General features: G+C 43.4%; 1 protein-coding gene, 1 long non-coding RNA gene and 1 pseudogene across 2 annotated transcripts; all 3 read right to left on the minus strand.

Annotated features, from left to right (window-relative positions):
* Positions 1 to 2,617: 2,617 nt before the first annotated feature.
* LOC123183139 (phenylacetaldehyde reductase) lies at positions 2,618 to 5,587 on the minus strand. The gene is made up of 6 exons (XM_044595879.1): positions 5,289 to 5,587; positions 5,023 to 5,192; positions 4,713 to 4,898; positions 4,145 to 4,307; positions 3,389 to 3,578; positions 2,618 to 3,276 (listed from the first exon to the last, which is right to left on the minus strand). Exons 1-6 carry the CDS (start codon positions 5,398 to 5,400, stop codon positions 3,072 to 3,074), a joined length of 1,026 nt encoding a protein of 341 aa, XP_044451814.1. The 5' UTR covers positions 5,401 to 5,587; the 3' UTR covers positions 2,618 to 3,071.
* Positions 5,588 to 6,956: 1,369 nt separating this feature from the next.
* LOC123183144 (cinnamoyl-CoA reductase 1-like) lies at positions 6,957 to 10,853 on the minus strand (annotated as a pseudogene).
* A 799-nt stretch (positions 10,854 to 11,652) lies between these two features.
* On the minus strand, positions 11,653 to 12,313 carry LOC123183149 (uncharacterized). The gene is made up of 3 exons (XR_006492457.1): positions 12,160 to 12,313; positions 12,039 to 12,081; positions 11,653 to 11,717 (listed from the first exon to the last, which is right to left on the minus strand). It is a non-coding gene; the product is annotated as an uncharacterized lncRNA (long non-coding RNA).
* Between the last annotated feature and the right edge of the window lie 3,009 nt (positions 12,314 to 15,322).

The following is a 15,322-nucleotide window of genomic DNA, read 5'->3' on the forward strand; positions in this document are numbered from 1 at the left end:
ACTATCAAAAAATCATGTAGGCAAATTGGGGTATTCTTTATTGTAACAAAAGTTTCAAAAAAAAATTGTATGCTGTATGATAACAAGAAGCAGGGGTTAAAAAAAGCTAATTCAAATCTATACAAAACAGGACCCGATTTCTTGAGAAAAGGGAAAATAATCGAAAATTGGAAAGAAAAAAGAATCAGGAAAGAAAAGGAGAAAGGAACGGGAAAAAATAGAAACAGAATAAAGAGAAAAAAATCAAATGGGCCGGTCCAGTGTTGGGCATCCTGTGCGAAGCTCCAGCTATTTGATGCTTCGTGCGGCAAATAGGCTTTCGCAGCTGCCTGGGCAGATAAACAGGTGGGTTGGCTTGGCCGGGCCAGAGCGTGCGCGGTCCCTGTACGAAGATTCTTTTTTCTTTTATAGCAGACGAATGTACAAAAATTGAGTATCATCTTGGATAGAAAAAAAACTTTACGTCGGTGAACGGATAAAAAAATCGGAGAAACGCAACTTGCTTTATTTTTTTGAGCATCAGTACAGACACAAGCGCTCATATACACGCGCATACACTCACCCTACCCCTATGAGCATCTCCGAGAGACTGAGCCGGCATATTATCTTGAGATTTACGAAGTCACCGTAGGCACACCGCATCGGCGGAAATCCTGAAATAAATCCAAGAATAATGCGAGCACCAGGATTTGAACCCTGGTGGGTTGGGGATACGACTGTCCACCTAACCAACTCAACCACAGGTTGATTCGCCACAACTTGTTTTATTAGTAGGTATAGATATAGATATAGATATAGATATAGATACGTACTTATACTCCTACATTTTTTCCCAATTATATGGAGCTCAGATGTACATGTACATGTACATCGATGCAAGAAAAGAACATAGATGTAAATCCGTCAGCACTTTGCCGTACGTACGTGTAATGGACACCCTGCCACTCTCGTCATGTACATGACTAGTAGAAAAAGGATCTGTAGTCCCGGTTCGTAAGAGCTTTTTGTCCCGGTTCTGGATTGAACCGGGACTAAAGGGACAGAAAGTCCTGAGACTAAGTTTGTACCGTCTGTAGCTTCTTCCTATTGCTTCTTGCACTGAAAAAAAGAAGAGAATACTCTGAATAAGCTTCTTCCTATTGCTTCTTGCACTGAAAAAAAGAAGAGAATACTCTGAATAAAACAAACATTCAAACCATAGTCAACCTCAATGCAATGCATGCGTGTCTCAACGAAGGTAAGTTTCAGAGTAATATAAAGTACTGAAACAGAGAAATAATTGCCCTGGTAAGAACAACCATGTGAGACCATTTTGCTTCCTCAAGACATAATTGATTTTAGCAATGAGGGGTATCTTAATTAGCAAGTCATCGAAGAAAATCATAGAAGATGATCGCTCTGCTTGAATATTCTGTTCATGCTCAATGAATTCTTCAGTTCCCAGCTCTTTGAAATTGTCAGTTAACATCTCACATAAGAAGCACAATGATAAAACTACTTCTGCCCTTGTGAGTTAAGTTATCACATCAGAAACATACTGAATAAAAAGTACGCGCGTGAGTTCACATCTAACATTTTTTTCAGGAAAGGAGTTCACATCTAAAATGAGTAACTTAGCAAGATATATTCTTATTCGGAAGAGGATGCCTAACCAAAGTGATGACGGCGAGCAGACCAGTAGCGCACAAACTACGGGCAGCAGTGGGCAAAAGTCACTGAGATATAGTCATGGACACAATCAGCAAGGGCGACCTGGTGGCAGTGTGCACCATGGCCCCGTCAACTGGGAGCGCCCGCGGTACTGGAAGAGTGATCAAATGACGATTCAGTTGATTCGATAGATTAAGGGATAGTTGGAGAACTACTACCAGCGTCCATGAAGCCCATCCTCCACTGTCGACTAAAGCCCATCCTCTGCATCGGTATACAGGATGCGTGGATGCGCCGATGGTACTGTGTGGCATCGCGGCGGCCTCCCAATTCATATGAGAAGCACCCGGCCGCCCGGTTGCCCGATGTCCCACTTCAAAAATCATAAAGCTAGGTTGTCAGAGAAGGCAGATTCCAGCTGCCAGACCTGAGGCAGCGCGGGCTCGATGCCTCATCTTACATGGAGTCTTCAAGATTTCGATTGGAGGGAAGATGGGGCGTTTCCATCTGCGATGTAGTAGGGCCTTGTTCTTCATCTTATTGGTGCGTGTAGCTTGGCGACGGCATGTCGTAGGTCGGGCCGAGTTGACGCTTGAACGCCGTCCATGAAGATAGCGAGGTTGCGGCTGTAGATCTCCCAAAAATTGAAAAGATGCTTGAGCACATACTCGAGAGAGATGGGACAACACGATTCGCCTGTTCGGCAGCGGCTCGATATCAGGCCCATGTTGCAGCAGAAGTGAAAAATGGCCACACCGGAGAGAAATAAAAGATTTGACATGGTATTCTCAAAAGAAAGAAGGAAAATCGACATCGGTGCCAATTGATCAGTGTTGGGCTAATTTGGTCACACACACGCTGAGATTGCCCTAGGTGCCCTAAGTAGCAGTCGGCAGTGACCACAGTGATGATGAGAGATGAGACTCGCCTTCTTATAAAACATTTGGAATACATTTTGCTTCAATACTGAAATCGGAAATCGGGGATCTACTCTTTTATTATCGACGAGGGTAAATGTTCTTAACAACATCTTCATAATCATCCTTGAGACCTCGACACAACACAGCAGAAAATAAGAAGATACAATCCGGAACCGAAAAGTTATCTACGGTAGGCAATGAGCAGCTTCACTCTCTAGCCTCTTATCATCTGCCCTTGAGATTGAAAGCATCAACATATCATTTATTATTTCACATAACATTCAGCAATTCACAACCACAATGACTTATGTACTCCCGCCGTTCCTAAATATAAGACTTTCTAGAGATTCCAATATGGACTACATACGGAGCAAAATTGAGTGAATCTACACTCTAGAACACGTCTATATACATCCGTACGTAGTCTGCATTGAAAACTCTAAAAAGCCTTATATTTAGAAACAGAGGGAATAGAAAGCACTGAGCACTGCCACCCTCCACTCACTCTTCGGCAGCTTGATAATGGCGGAAAATATCAGGAAGGCGGTAGGTCTGTCCCTCGACATCCTGCAGAATTCCCATCTTTCGGTAGTATTCGATGCTGTCCAGGAGCGTCTCCTCCAATGCCCTCGGATTCCAGCCCAGATTACTCAATTTTGCCGACGAAATCGGCGTGACAGGAGAGTTTTGATGTGCATCGGCCTTGCTGCAGAAAGCAGAGTGAGAGAGTTATTCAAACCAAATAAACAAGCACGGGGTTCAGGGCAAATGTGCCATTTGATACATACAAGGAACACATGATAAGATAAGAGACCCACCATTTTACATAGTTGTAGTCAGGGTACGTCTTCTTTAGCAGCTCCAGCAAAGCCTTTGTGCTAATGTAATTTGGTGCGCAGATATATCTCCCGGATGATTCTGGTTTCTCATATATCAGAAGCAAAGCATCGGCCACATCACGGACATCGACTATTTGCAACGGCGTGTCATTCAACACATTAGGACCCCCTATAATAAAATTTTCATCACTCCCAGCCGTCAACAATACATAACAAGTAGATCTCTAGCATGCAATTAATTGGATGAGGTAAAAAATAATTGTGCACAAACAGAAGAAGCGATACAAGACACTATTAAGAGTCACATTAGTCCAATCATATTTAAGAACCATCTTCAACAGCACAAATGAATTGTGTAGTTCTTACATAAGGGCCTGAATTGGAAATTAAGGGCATTTTGGAGCACAAGATTACAAAATGGTAATGCCAAAAAAAATTGTATGTTCTGGCTTCTCGAATCATGAAGCGATAAAGGGAATTTCTATAGGAATTTTACAGGAATTCAAGAAGAGAGAAGGTCGAGAGGAAATTTTCCATAAGGTCTAAGCTCATGGAAGAAATTGGATTCAGTTATTATATAGAACGTCCAAAAGAATCCATAACAAATTCCTAAACCCTACATTACCAAGAGAGCCTTGCAAGTGATTACTGCATTTTTTCCACCCAGAGACATGAACTTTTTTTGTGAGGTAAATGATAATCCCAGGGCAAAAAAAAAAAAAAAAACGAGGGCACCTTTTATGACGTAGATGAGGAGTTCGCTGGTGGTGTTGACAACAGGTTGCAATTGTGGCCCAAAAACAATACAAGGACATAAAGTAACCACATTGAGCTCATTCTTCTCTGCATATTCCCATGCTGCCTCTTCAGCAACAGTTTTAGCAAGACTATACCAGGCCTGCCAACAAAAATTGTAGGTTTGAACTCAGTGCTCAGATGTTGCAACCATTTTTAGTTTCTGAGTAATTACCGATTAATGATGAAGTGAACTACTAATATGTTAGGAATCAACAAAGAAAATCAACATGTTAAATCTTGATGCAAATAAATTAAAGTATATGCTTAGCAAGTTAGCATCCGCAAGTACGTTGCGACTGAATTCCATTGTTCTATCACCTCACAGTTCTAGTTTACTCCCTCCGTTCCTAAATATAAGTCTTTTTAGATTCCAATACGAACTACATACGGATGTATACAGACATATTTTGAAATGTAGATTCACTCATTTTGCTTCGTATGTAGTCCGCATTGGAATCTCTAAAAGACTTATATTTAGCAACGGAGGGAGTATAACTTTACTAACCTCCTTCTCCATGCATATTTTTCTGTCGGACCAGCAACTCTCGTCTTTGGGTTTACCCTGAGGCCAGTTGGGGTTAGAATGAACAGCAGCAGTGGATGACACCACCACAACCTTCTGAACCTTCAGAGATGAACAAACTTCAAGAATATTTAGGGTGCCCTTCACGGCAGGCACCATGATTTCTGACTGCAGGGTTATATTTAGCACAACATTAGTAACAGACCATCAAGAATCTGCATTTTCAAATACTGAGATTTCAACGAGATTCTGAACTTTTGTGGACCAAGTGAATCGACAGATGTGTACTAGCCTCAGGGTCGACGGTCTTATCCGCGGGAACAGGGGAGGCGACATGGAAGACGCCCTGGCAGCCCTCGACGGCGGCGGCCAGCGCGGCGCGGTCGAGCACGTCGGCCTTGAACAAGCTCAGGCTCTCCGCCGCGCCGTCCAGCTGCATCAGATGCGCGTTCTTCTGGTCACCTGAAACGGCATCCCGACATTAATCACCAACCGGCGAAGCAGGCAGCAACAGCAAGAAGAGAGGAGGAGCGGCCGGATCAGGCGCGCCGTGCATACATGGGTCGCGGACGGTGGCGTGGACGGCGTAGCCCCGGGAGAGGAGCAGCTTGACGAGCCACGAGGCGATGTACCCGCCGCCGCCGGTCACGCACACCCGCGGTGGTGCCATCCTCCTCCTCCTCGCTTACGGGCTGGCTCGCAGCTTGCTCGGCTTTAACAATTTCTCCACCCACTCGCCGGTAGAGACTCCACGGCGCAGATCGACATCCCCTTGCTCTTTATGCCGCGGTAGCTACGCGGGCACACAGCCGCTGAGGCCATCTGCCGCTCACTCTCCAGTTCATCAGGCCCTCTCTATTAATGGCACATAAATTTTAGCCGGTTGGCATCTCCAACGCCGACCTGCCCGTCTGTACCATACTGGCTGCATCGCCGAAGTCACGGTTCTGTATCGATCCAGATTCGAATATGATTTTTCCTGTAAACCGGAAACAAATATGAGATGTTTGCGGGAGTCCTCCGCCCCCTAGCCCATCCAAAAGGAAGGCAGAGTTCGTGCTTTTGTAGCATTTCGCATTGTTTTCGTGCCAAAATCTCTCACTTTTTTATTTCACTCTCCGTCCCTCTCAATTCAATTCCCGCTCTTTTCTCCCATCCTCTCTTTCCCTCTACCGTCGACGTATGGAACCGTTAGAGAATATGTTGCAGATGGAGCCGGCGGAGGTGCTTGGGGACTCGAGCATCACGCTCGCCCGGAAGATCAACTCGGAGACGCGGCAAAATCGTCGCGTCAAAGCAGGCCGCAAAGGAGGAAAAGGTGAAGAAGCGGCTGGCTGGTGGTGGTGGCGATGGGCATGGAAGGCGTGGCGGACGCCACTAGACGGGCGTGCCCAGACGGCATCGTGACCGGAACCTTACAAGCCTCTGTACTAGTATGCCACCAAGCAGCTCGCAACCCCCGCTGATATGGTTCCTTACATCGTGGACGTTAACCCTGCATCGCTCTTCTCCTTGAAAAAGGTCGCGCTCGAGAAAAAGAGGGTGATAATACAGACAGTCCTTGCAGACATGGAGCGTGTGAAAGAGCATATTCTCAATTTCAATAGATCGATCAAGGGTCATCGAGTGCTCAATCGGGACAGGGTATGGGGCCATTTGACACTGACGGATGACTACTTTGCCCCCATTGCTCTATTCGCTAACAATTTTCGCTCGCGCTTTCGGATGCGAAAAAATGTCTTTGATCGCCTGTACCATGACGTTGGGTCCTTTGATGACTACTTCATCTTGCAGAAGGTGGCCATAGAAAGGATTGGATTTGTTGGTTACCATAAATGCCAAATTTCATGGCGTTTGGACGTTTGAGGAGCCCGTGGCAAAAAATAACAAATCTGGCTTCTCAAAGAAACTTTCAAAAGGTGCACACCGTAGACCCGATTTTGTTAATTTTACCCCAAGCTTCTCAAATGTCCAAACACCTTGAAATTTGGCACGCTTCTAGAAAACATTATAAACTGTTATGTGTAAAACTTTCATATTTTTTGAAATTGTTTGCTATTTTTTTGTATTTACTGTTCATCAGATGCAGATGAGCCCGGGGACTGAATTGAATTTTCGATCATATTCAAAAATGTTCTGCTTAGTTTAACGTTCAGCTATTTTTATTTATCGTTTGTGATCTCAAGTTGTAGATTAAAAAATAAGTTCCGCACAACACAGCTCAACAACCTCAAACATAACCTCAATTGTTCGGCTAAGAAATCAAACAGACACACAAGTTGCATCTGCATGCATCCATCCTGGATGACCCATGGGACCTGATCCCCTCCTTATTTTTCCAAAACACATTCAGTGATGTCTCAAGAAAAAATAAAAATCAATGACTAAATGGTGCTGGCTCATTCCACCAAAGGTGGCATGCGGTAGAAGAAGGGAAGCCGGCAGGGTTCGCCATCTGAAACATGAAGAAGCCCTGCCTTTTCATACGACTCAACGCTGTCTGCCAGTGTATCCTCTAATTTCCTTGGTTTCCACCCCAAATTCTTCAGCTTATCCGAAGTCAGTGCACCCTTGTAATCCACGTCGACCATCCTGCAAACACCAAAAAGTGGTGGTTAAAATCCTTCGTAAATCGACTCTAAGGCAAGCTATGGCATGACGTTTGATACAATGGCACTTACTTGTCTGCATAACTGTAGCTAGGGTACATGCTCTTCATTATCTCCAGCAATTCCTTCAAGTCCATTTGGTCTAACGAGCATATGTACCTCTCATGTGGCCCTGCCTTGTTGTACAACAGGAGCAACGCGCCGGCTACGTCGCGGACGTCTACTATGGGCCAGAACTTGTTGTTCATCGTATCAGGGCCTCCTGCATCCAAGCAGTAAATCATATGCTCAGCATGTTGAACTTTGTTGGGCTGTGTGTTCTCAAGTTACACAGCAACAAATTGAAATTAAGACAAATCCCTAGCTTTTGTTTCAGTAGTACTGAATCTACCATGCACTTCCCAAAATATTGTTACCCTAGTGATAAATGCCAAGAACAACAGAGTTACAGAAAGCAAGAAAGAAATGCTGCATATTGCACTTGAATTAGGATTGCAACCTTTTATCATGTAGAGGAGGACCTTGCTGCTAGTGTTGAGCACCACATGCTGCAACAGAGGGCCGAAGACCAGACCAGGGCAGAATGTGATGACATGCAATCCGTTCTTGTCACCGTATTCCAGGGCTATCTCTTCAGCTTCGGTCTTCGCAAGCGAATACCAGCTCTGCCAACACAAACAAGTGTACATATTGTCGAGTTAGCGCTACCTCTCAGCTATCATCTCATCTTCAATTTAGAGCTCACTAGCTAGTGCAATGATTAAGAAGATGTCCCTTTCTTTGCATAATAGGTACTCCCTCCGTTCCGAATTACTTGTCGCAACTCGCAAGTATGGATGTATCTAAATGTATTTTAGTTCTAGATACATCCATTTTTACGACAAGTAATTTGGAACGGAGGGAGTAGATTTTAATCTCTTTGGAAACTTGGTGGTGGATGTACTATTGATCAGCAATTCCGAGTGCTCACCTTATTCTCTTTGCAGAACTCTTTGTCTGACCAACAGCTTTCATCTTTGACTTTATCTTCTGGCCAATCTGGATTGAAGCAAATACTGGCGGCAGATGAAACCAGAATGAGTTTCTCAACGTTCATAGCTGAGCAGGCCTTGAGTACATTCATGGTTCCCTTGACAGTAGGATTCATCATCTCTTTCTGCACAGTTGAGCAAGTTTATGAGTAACAGCAGAACAGCTAGCTTCTTAGTGAAAATAGAAGAACAAACAAACTAGTATTTTTTTACTTTTGGGGGTAAACAAACTAGTATTACATGCACATGTATTTTTTTAAGAGATTTCTCTCAGTTGTACTAATTAACACCAATTCTCTACACCCTACCAAACAACATACTCCCTCCATTCACTTTTGTAAGACGTTTTAGACATTTAAGACAACACCCAAAATAGTTCAATTTCAGTTGTCTAAAACGTCTTACAAAAATGAACAGAGGGAGTAGTTCATTTCCATTTACGCCACTCCGTTAATTTTTCATTCAAATATCTCCTTTAATTGTATATGAAGACTACTTGTAATGCAATTTCTACCATACCATGCAAAATATATACTAGTTCCACTTCCATCTTACCACTAAAACCTTTGGAACTTAAATTTCAGCTACTATAAAAAACGTTGGACAACAAAAATAGGACATGTTCAGGCCTTATGCAATAGTCATTTCGAACTCATTTTCTGGGCATCAAAATCCACTACACACAATTAATGTTAGGAAAAAACTGTAACGCAATTTGATGTAAATTTACTATTTACCAACTATCATATATCACAACCATAAACATTTCTATGGTGTTGTGGACGAGAAACTTAGGTCCGGATGGCAGCAAAGCCTAAGTAGAAGTGACAAGAATGCCGAAAGAAGTGATCAAGAATGAAGGCCCGATAAGCCCAAATCCAGATCATTTTTCTCTAGAGTTGATCAAACTTAAACACATTTGGCTTGGGACAAATTCAGAACTTCAATTAGGAGTATTTTGGAACGGATGTAGTACCTATAAAATTAGTCAACCGTAGCGCACGCTACATACATCCGGTTTGGATGACGGTCCAATAATAAGATATGTGTGCAGACATGTTTTTCTATTTTTGCCGATTGTGGCATTCTGTCCTGTAATTTTTACCTCTACTTTTTTCGGATCTTTATTCTACTCCTATAAAAATCTGAGTTGGTGATAATGGTGTGCCTGCCATCTTTCAACAGTAGCCGTTGGATCTAGATCTGACGCATACAAAGCAAACTGCTACAGTTTTGCAAAAAGATGCCCGACACTTGTTTTCATATTTACAAACAACTCCTTGTCTCTCACAATCAGCCTTATCTCTTCCCCACCACATCCAGAAGGCCACGGAACAATCTGTTGTGATGGCCGCTGCCATCCACCCTCAATCTTGGTGCTCCGTGCAATGCACGGGCATCTTAGACTACTCACAATGGGAGTAACATAGATAGTAACATCACATATATCTAGATAAAATAGATGATGTGGCAACCAATAAATGAAGAAAGAGAGAAAAGTAGTAACATAGCTCGTTACTAGTACTATGAGTAACATCACACATATCAATGCAAAATGTGTCTATAGCCTAATAAATTAATTGGTGTATGTTATCACACATATGTTACTCCCCACTGTAGAGGTAGTAACATAGACTAGTAACATGTTTATGTTACTAGTCAATATTACTACCCATTGTGGCTAGTCTTACTAGTTTGAAACTTGAATATTCGGTTTGCATTAATAAATAGATGTGCACATCATGTGATGCAGAGGCCCGGGTACTCATCCATTTTGTAAAAAAAAATTGACTTAGAATAAGCCGAACTTGTAGATCTCATAACTGAACAATTAACTCGTCCAATGCACTTCTTTCCGTCTAAGTTAATTTTTGTTCTTCAGATCTGCTTGAGTCGCTCGCATTAGTCCTCTTTGGAAGGGGAGGCTAGAAGTCCAGAACTACCTCCCACATTACTCCACTCCAGTGAGTGATAAAAGTACGACTAGGAGAAATCCTACACTGACAAGCTGGCCCAGGAGATGGATGAACACTTGCCTCGGGGTCAACCATCTCCTGCTCGGGCACCGGAGTGGCGATGTGGAAGACGCCCTCGCAGCCGGCGAGCGCGGGCGTCACCGCGCCGTAGTCGAGCATGTCGGCCTTGAACACCCGCAGGTTCTCCCGAGCCCCATCCAGCTGCTCGAGGCACGCATTCTTCGGATCGCCTGGAAGACGAGCAAGAAGCAGGAGGTGAGCGTGCAGCCGTTACAGTGGCTACTAAGCTAGTGGCTACGTACGTGGGTCGCGGACGGTGGCGTGGAGAGGAGCAGCTTGACGAGCCACGAGGCGATGTACCCGCCGCCGCCGGTCACGCACACGCGCGGCAGTGGCGGCGACGACGCCATCCCCGGTTGCCCTGTTGATATGTGGATGAAGAGCTTAAGAGCGAGAGGCACTGCATACAAGGTTCAGACAAGGTCAATAGGAGATGGAAGACGGGAGACGGGGGGAGTACAGCTCAAGATTCCTCATTGCTTTAAGGTTGCGGTAGATTCCTCAAAAAGAAAAAAAGTTGCGGTAGGTGGAAGCATCTATGCACTTGACGCGGCTCACTCCACCCAGCCCGCCCGCTGACAAGGATGGCCCACTCCTCCACGTGCAAGAGCAAGCACGCCCATCGAGATCGCCATGGATTAGATTAAACCAAGGTGATGAATTAAGTATACATACACTAGACTGCAAGATGCAGAGACTGACCATGCTCTAGCAAAAGACCAGTTAATTGACAATGCCTTCAATCACAGACAGGTCTGACCCAAGGGCGGTGCTAGCAGTAAGAGCAAAGATAATAGCACAGCCGGCTGCTGGCTATATAGCAATGCCACGTCATCATAAAGCCTTCTCTCATATAGTAGTATGGCGTTTTGGCTGGCTATTAGCATGGCTCCATTTAATATGAAGTATTTATTGCTTGCAGGTGCATATGATCTGCTGTGATCTACAGTAAACAACATCTTTGTGGCCATTTCAAAGAGCATACATATACATGCCATCCATGCAACCAGGAAATAGGAAGATTGACTGGCATTTAGGCAACAAACATATGTCATACAGCATCATAGTACTCCAAACATGTCACATCAGCATCATACTACTCCATAGCATCATGAGTAATTACTTAAGATTACATAAGTCTTTAAGAAAGCATTCAGCAAACATAATAGATAACATCTCCGGCAAACAAGCCGTTCACGACCACAAGCAACAATCATAGTTTTGATCTGGACGATCACAAAAGTCATAAAGCATGGAGGGTACTTCGCTGGAAAGGAGCAACCACTCATTTGCATCAATAACCTTCAACCACTGTATGGAAAAGGAACCGGGTCAAGCTTAAAAATTTAGCCAATGCAAACTTACAGCATGTGACATCAAGAAGTAACACTGAGTAGTAATGCTGGAGAAAATCACTTCTATAAATCCTGTATAGCTACACAGGTTCAGTAAAAACAAATACTGTAACAATACGAAGAAGAACAAGCTATAAAGAAGACCTCACTCTCTATACAAGCATGTTGGCAGATCAAAGAAATTTCTTAAGCAATAATACATTCACACTGACTAAACTATAGAGTACAGAACTATTTGGTTAACGAAAAGAACAATTTAAGATCAGAGAAAGTATACCTATAAGTAACAGCTGCCGCAATCACCACATCACAGCTCACTCCTGAAATAAAAATGCATGTAACATATCAAGGTTACAGTAAAAAAAAGGAATATGAACATGCAGATATCAATATCCCACCATGATTAATTATGATGGCTGTTTTGAAACTTATGCCAGATATGCTCGACTAAATCACTTTTAAGTTGGGCATGCTGTGGACGAGCACGAATAGTAGCTTTTCTACGCAACACATCTGCGAAACATAGATTACCACCAACATTCACTTCGGGAGGTAGAGTAAATGAAGCCCCCGGAATCTCATTCAAGTCAATATGAATTTTTGCCTGCTCTCTCTCATCTTCGATTATCATATTGTGGAGAATCACACAAGCCCTCATGATCCTTCCAACACTCTTTCTCTTCCATAGACGTGCAGGCCGACGGACAATGGTAAAACGGGACTGTAATACCCCAAAAGCGCGCTCGACATCTTTCCTTGCCCCTTCTTGCTTCTGGGCAAACAACTTGTGCTTCTCTATTTGGGGAAGTGGTATAGTCTTCATGAAGGCAGCCCATTCTGGGTATATACCATCAGCAAGGTAGTAACCTGTGGTATACTCATTCCCATTGACAGAAAATTGGACTTGAGGGGCTTCTCCTTTCAGTGCATCAAAAAACAGTGGGGATTGATTGAGCACATTCAGATCATTATTTGACCCAGCAACTCCAAAAAAAGCATGCCAAATACGAAGGTCCTGGGAAGCAACGGCTTCTAGGATCATCGTTGGTACTCCATAATCGCCGCGGGTGAATTGCCCCCTCCATGCAAGAGGACACTTCTCCCATCGCCAATGCATGCAATCAATACTTCCTAGCATTCCAGGGAAACCTCGAGACTCGTTAACCTGAAGAAGACGCTCAACATCCTCCCATGTGGGGCGTCGCAAGTACTCCCCACCAAAAACCTGAATCACCCCCTTTGCAAACTTGTCCAAACACTCTAATGCAGTGCACTTCCCAATCTTCAAGTACTCATCAAGTGCGTCTGCAGGGGTGCCATAGGCTAGCATGCGCATGGCTGCTGTACACTTTTGCAATGGCGAGAGCCCTATTCTACCAGAACAATCTGCCCTATAAGTGAAATAGGGGGACCACTCACCTAGGGCATTCACAATGCAGAGGAAGAGACCTCTATTCATACGGAATCTTGTACGAAACATACTCTCGGGGTAGAGTGGATCTGCAGCAAAGTAATCCTCCACCAGACGCTCGTGAGCACCTTCATGATCCCTCCGAATGACCTTCCTTGGACCGTATCGTCGCTGCAATGATCCATATCCGAGCCTAGCCTTTATTTTTATCATGAGCTTCTCAGCAAAGGAGTCTAGGACGTTTTGCTCAGCAACATAGGCTTCCATGATTTTGGATGGGGCTAGCTCATCAGAATCATCTGTGTATGATGATGAATCGGACATGGTGGGTGAGGAAGATGGGTCGGTAGGCTTGGTAGGAAGATGAGAAGTAGAGGAAGGAAGATGGGTTTGGGTGGAAGAGTTTGAAGAGGAGATGGAGCATTATATGGATGTGTCTTGTTTACCTGGGCGTATAATTACTATGGACTGCATAGAAGTTAAGTGTAATTTGACTATTGACTACATGAGTTTTTCCACTCCATGGTTATCTGGAATGCATAGAAGTTAAGTATAATTTGACTATTGACTAGATGAGTTTTTCCACTATTGCATGGTTATCTGGACTGCATTGACTACAATGTAACTAGAGTACTGGACCATTGACTACAATTTAAGTACATGGCCACTTTTAATTAAGACAACGGACAGTAGGAAATACCTTAGACCATTTTGCCAAATAGTTTCTCCCTTAAACACTTCAATGCCAACACATGCTCAGATCTCACATCTTCAGGCATCCCGGTTGTGTCTTGCATCACCAATGAGCGATATGTTTCTAGCATGACCGACTCTTTGTGATCTTTTGCCGCAAGGTGAGCAAGCTTCCGTGCTTCAAGATTCTCAGCAGAAACACGCCTTTGGGTCTCTAACATCTCTTTGCGGCCTTCATTTGCTGCATTCTGGGCATCTACAAACTTTTGAAGCCCATCTTCAAGATCTATTATACAAACTTCATCCTTTCTTTTTCGTTTCTGCTTCTCCTTAGCTTGCTTGCCACCCGGTGGACGTTCATCTTCATCATCATCATCATCTATAGTGGAATGCTTCCCTACTTCATCATCAACACTAAACTTCCTCTTGTCCGGCTCCAGATCTTCTAGGCGTTCCAAATATGCGTCCCATTTTGGTTCCTTTTTAAGAATCTCCCAGCAATGCTCAAACATAAACGGACCATCTTTTTTGTGATCTTCCTCATAAGTTTGCATTGCCCTCTTCTTTAAATCTGCATCAGATTCACCACTAGCATACAAAGCACTAGCCTCCTTATAACTCGCACAAAACCATGCAACCCTTTTCTTAATTCTCCCAAAGCGATCTTTCACTTGCTTGACTAGTCGTTCCCTGTTTTTTGGGGTGGTACTATTGTAGACAGCAGTAACATCTTTCCAATATTGTTCATTCTTCTTGTAGTTTGATTGGATTGGGTCATTGGAATTATTCAACCAAGCACTAACCTACAATATTATCAGAAGGGGTTAATTGAATTTGCTAGTAATGAAACACATGGAGCCAGCATGAATGCAAAAAGAGACATACCAATCGAAGATCTTCTTGTTTTGTCCATAGCAAGCGTTTTTCGGTCCTTCCACAATCACCACCATTTGTGTCATCGCCAGCATTGACTGGTTGTGGTGAACTCCCATTGTGCATAGGTTGTGTGGGGCCTGCCGTGTTCTGAAAGTAACTAAGGTAACCACCAGGTGGGTGAGAATCCACTCCCCTGCTCAACGACATAAAGAAACGAAGAGCGATCAGCACCGAACTACATGCAAGTATATACTCAAATTTGTAAAATCTGAATACAATACATTTGAGATGCATACTAGTTGATCACAGCAACTATTTAAAGGAAAAATAATCTGAATTGATCACAACAACTATTTAAAAGAAAAATCTGAATTGATCACAGCAAGTATTTAAAGGAAAAATCTGAATTGATCACAACAACTATTTAAAGGAAAAATAGTTTATGCAGTCATATATCATACACACTATCATGTGGAAACTGAAAAGTTACACTACACTGCAATCCAAGATTCAGCAAACGAGAAGTCACGTGCTCCTGTACATCAAAGAAAGATCATCTAGCAGAAGAAACTTTTCTTTTT

The sequence above is a fragment of the Triticum aestivum genome, chromosome 1A (assembly GCF_018294505.1).
Source record: "Triticum aestivum cultivar Chinese Spring chromosome 1A, IWGSC CS RefSeq v2.1, whole genome shotgun sequence".
NCBI lineage: Eukaryota > Viridiplantae > Streptophyta > Magnoliopsida > Poales > Poaceae > Triticum > Triticum aestivum.

Coding starts and splice junctions, on each gene's coding strand:
- LOC123183139 (XM_044595879.1), bottom strand. CDS start 5,400: ATGGCACCACCGCGGGTGTGCGTGACCGGCGGCGGCGGGTACATCGCC. Junction 5,193..5,288: donor CGCCACCGTCCGCGACCCAT/GTATGCACGGCG, acceptor ATGCCGTTTCAG/GTGACCAGAAGAACGCGCAT. Junction 3,579..4,144: donor CCTCATCTACGTCATAAAAG/GTGCCCTCGTTT, acceptor ATTTTATTATAG/GGGGTCCTAATGTGTTGAAT.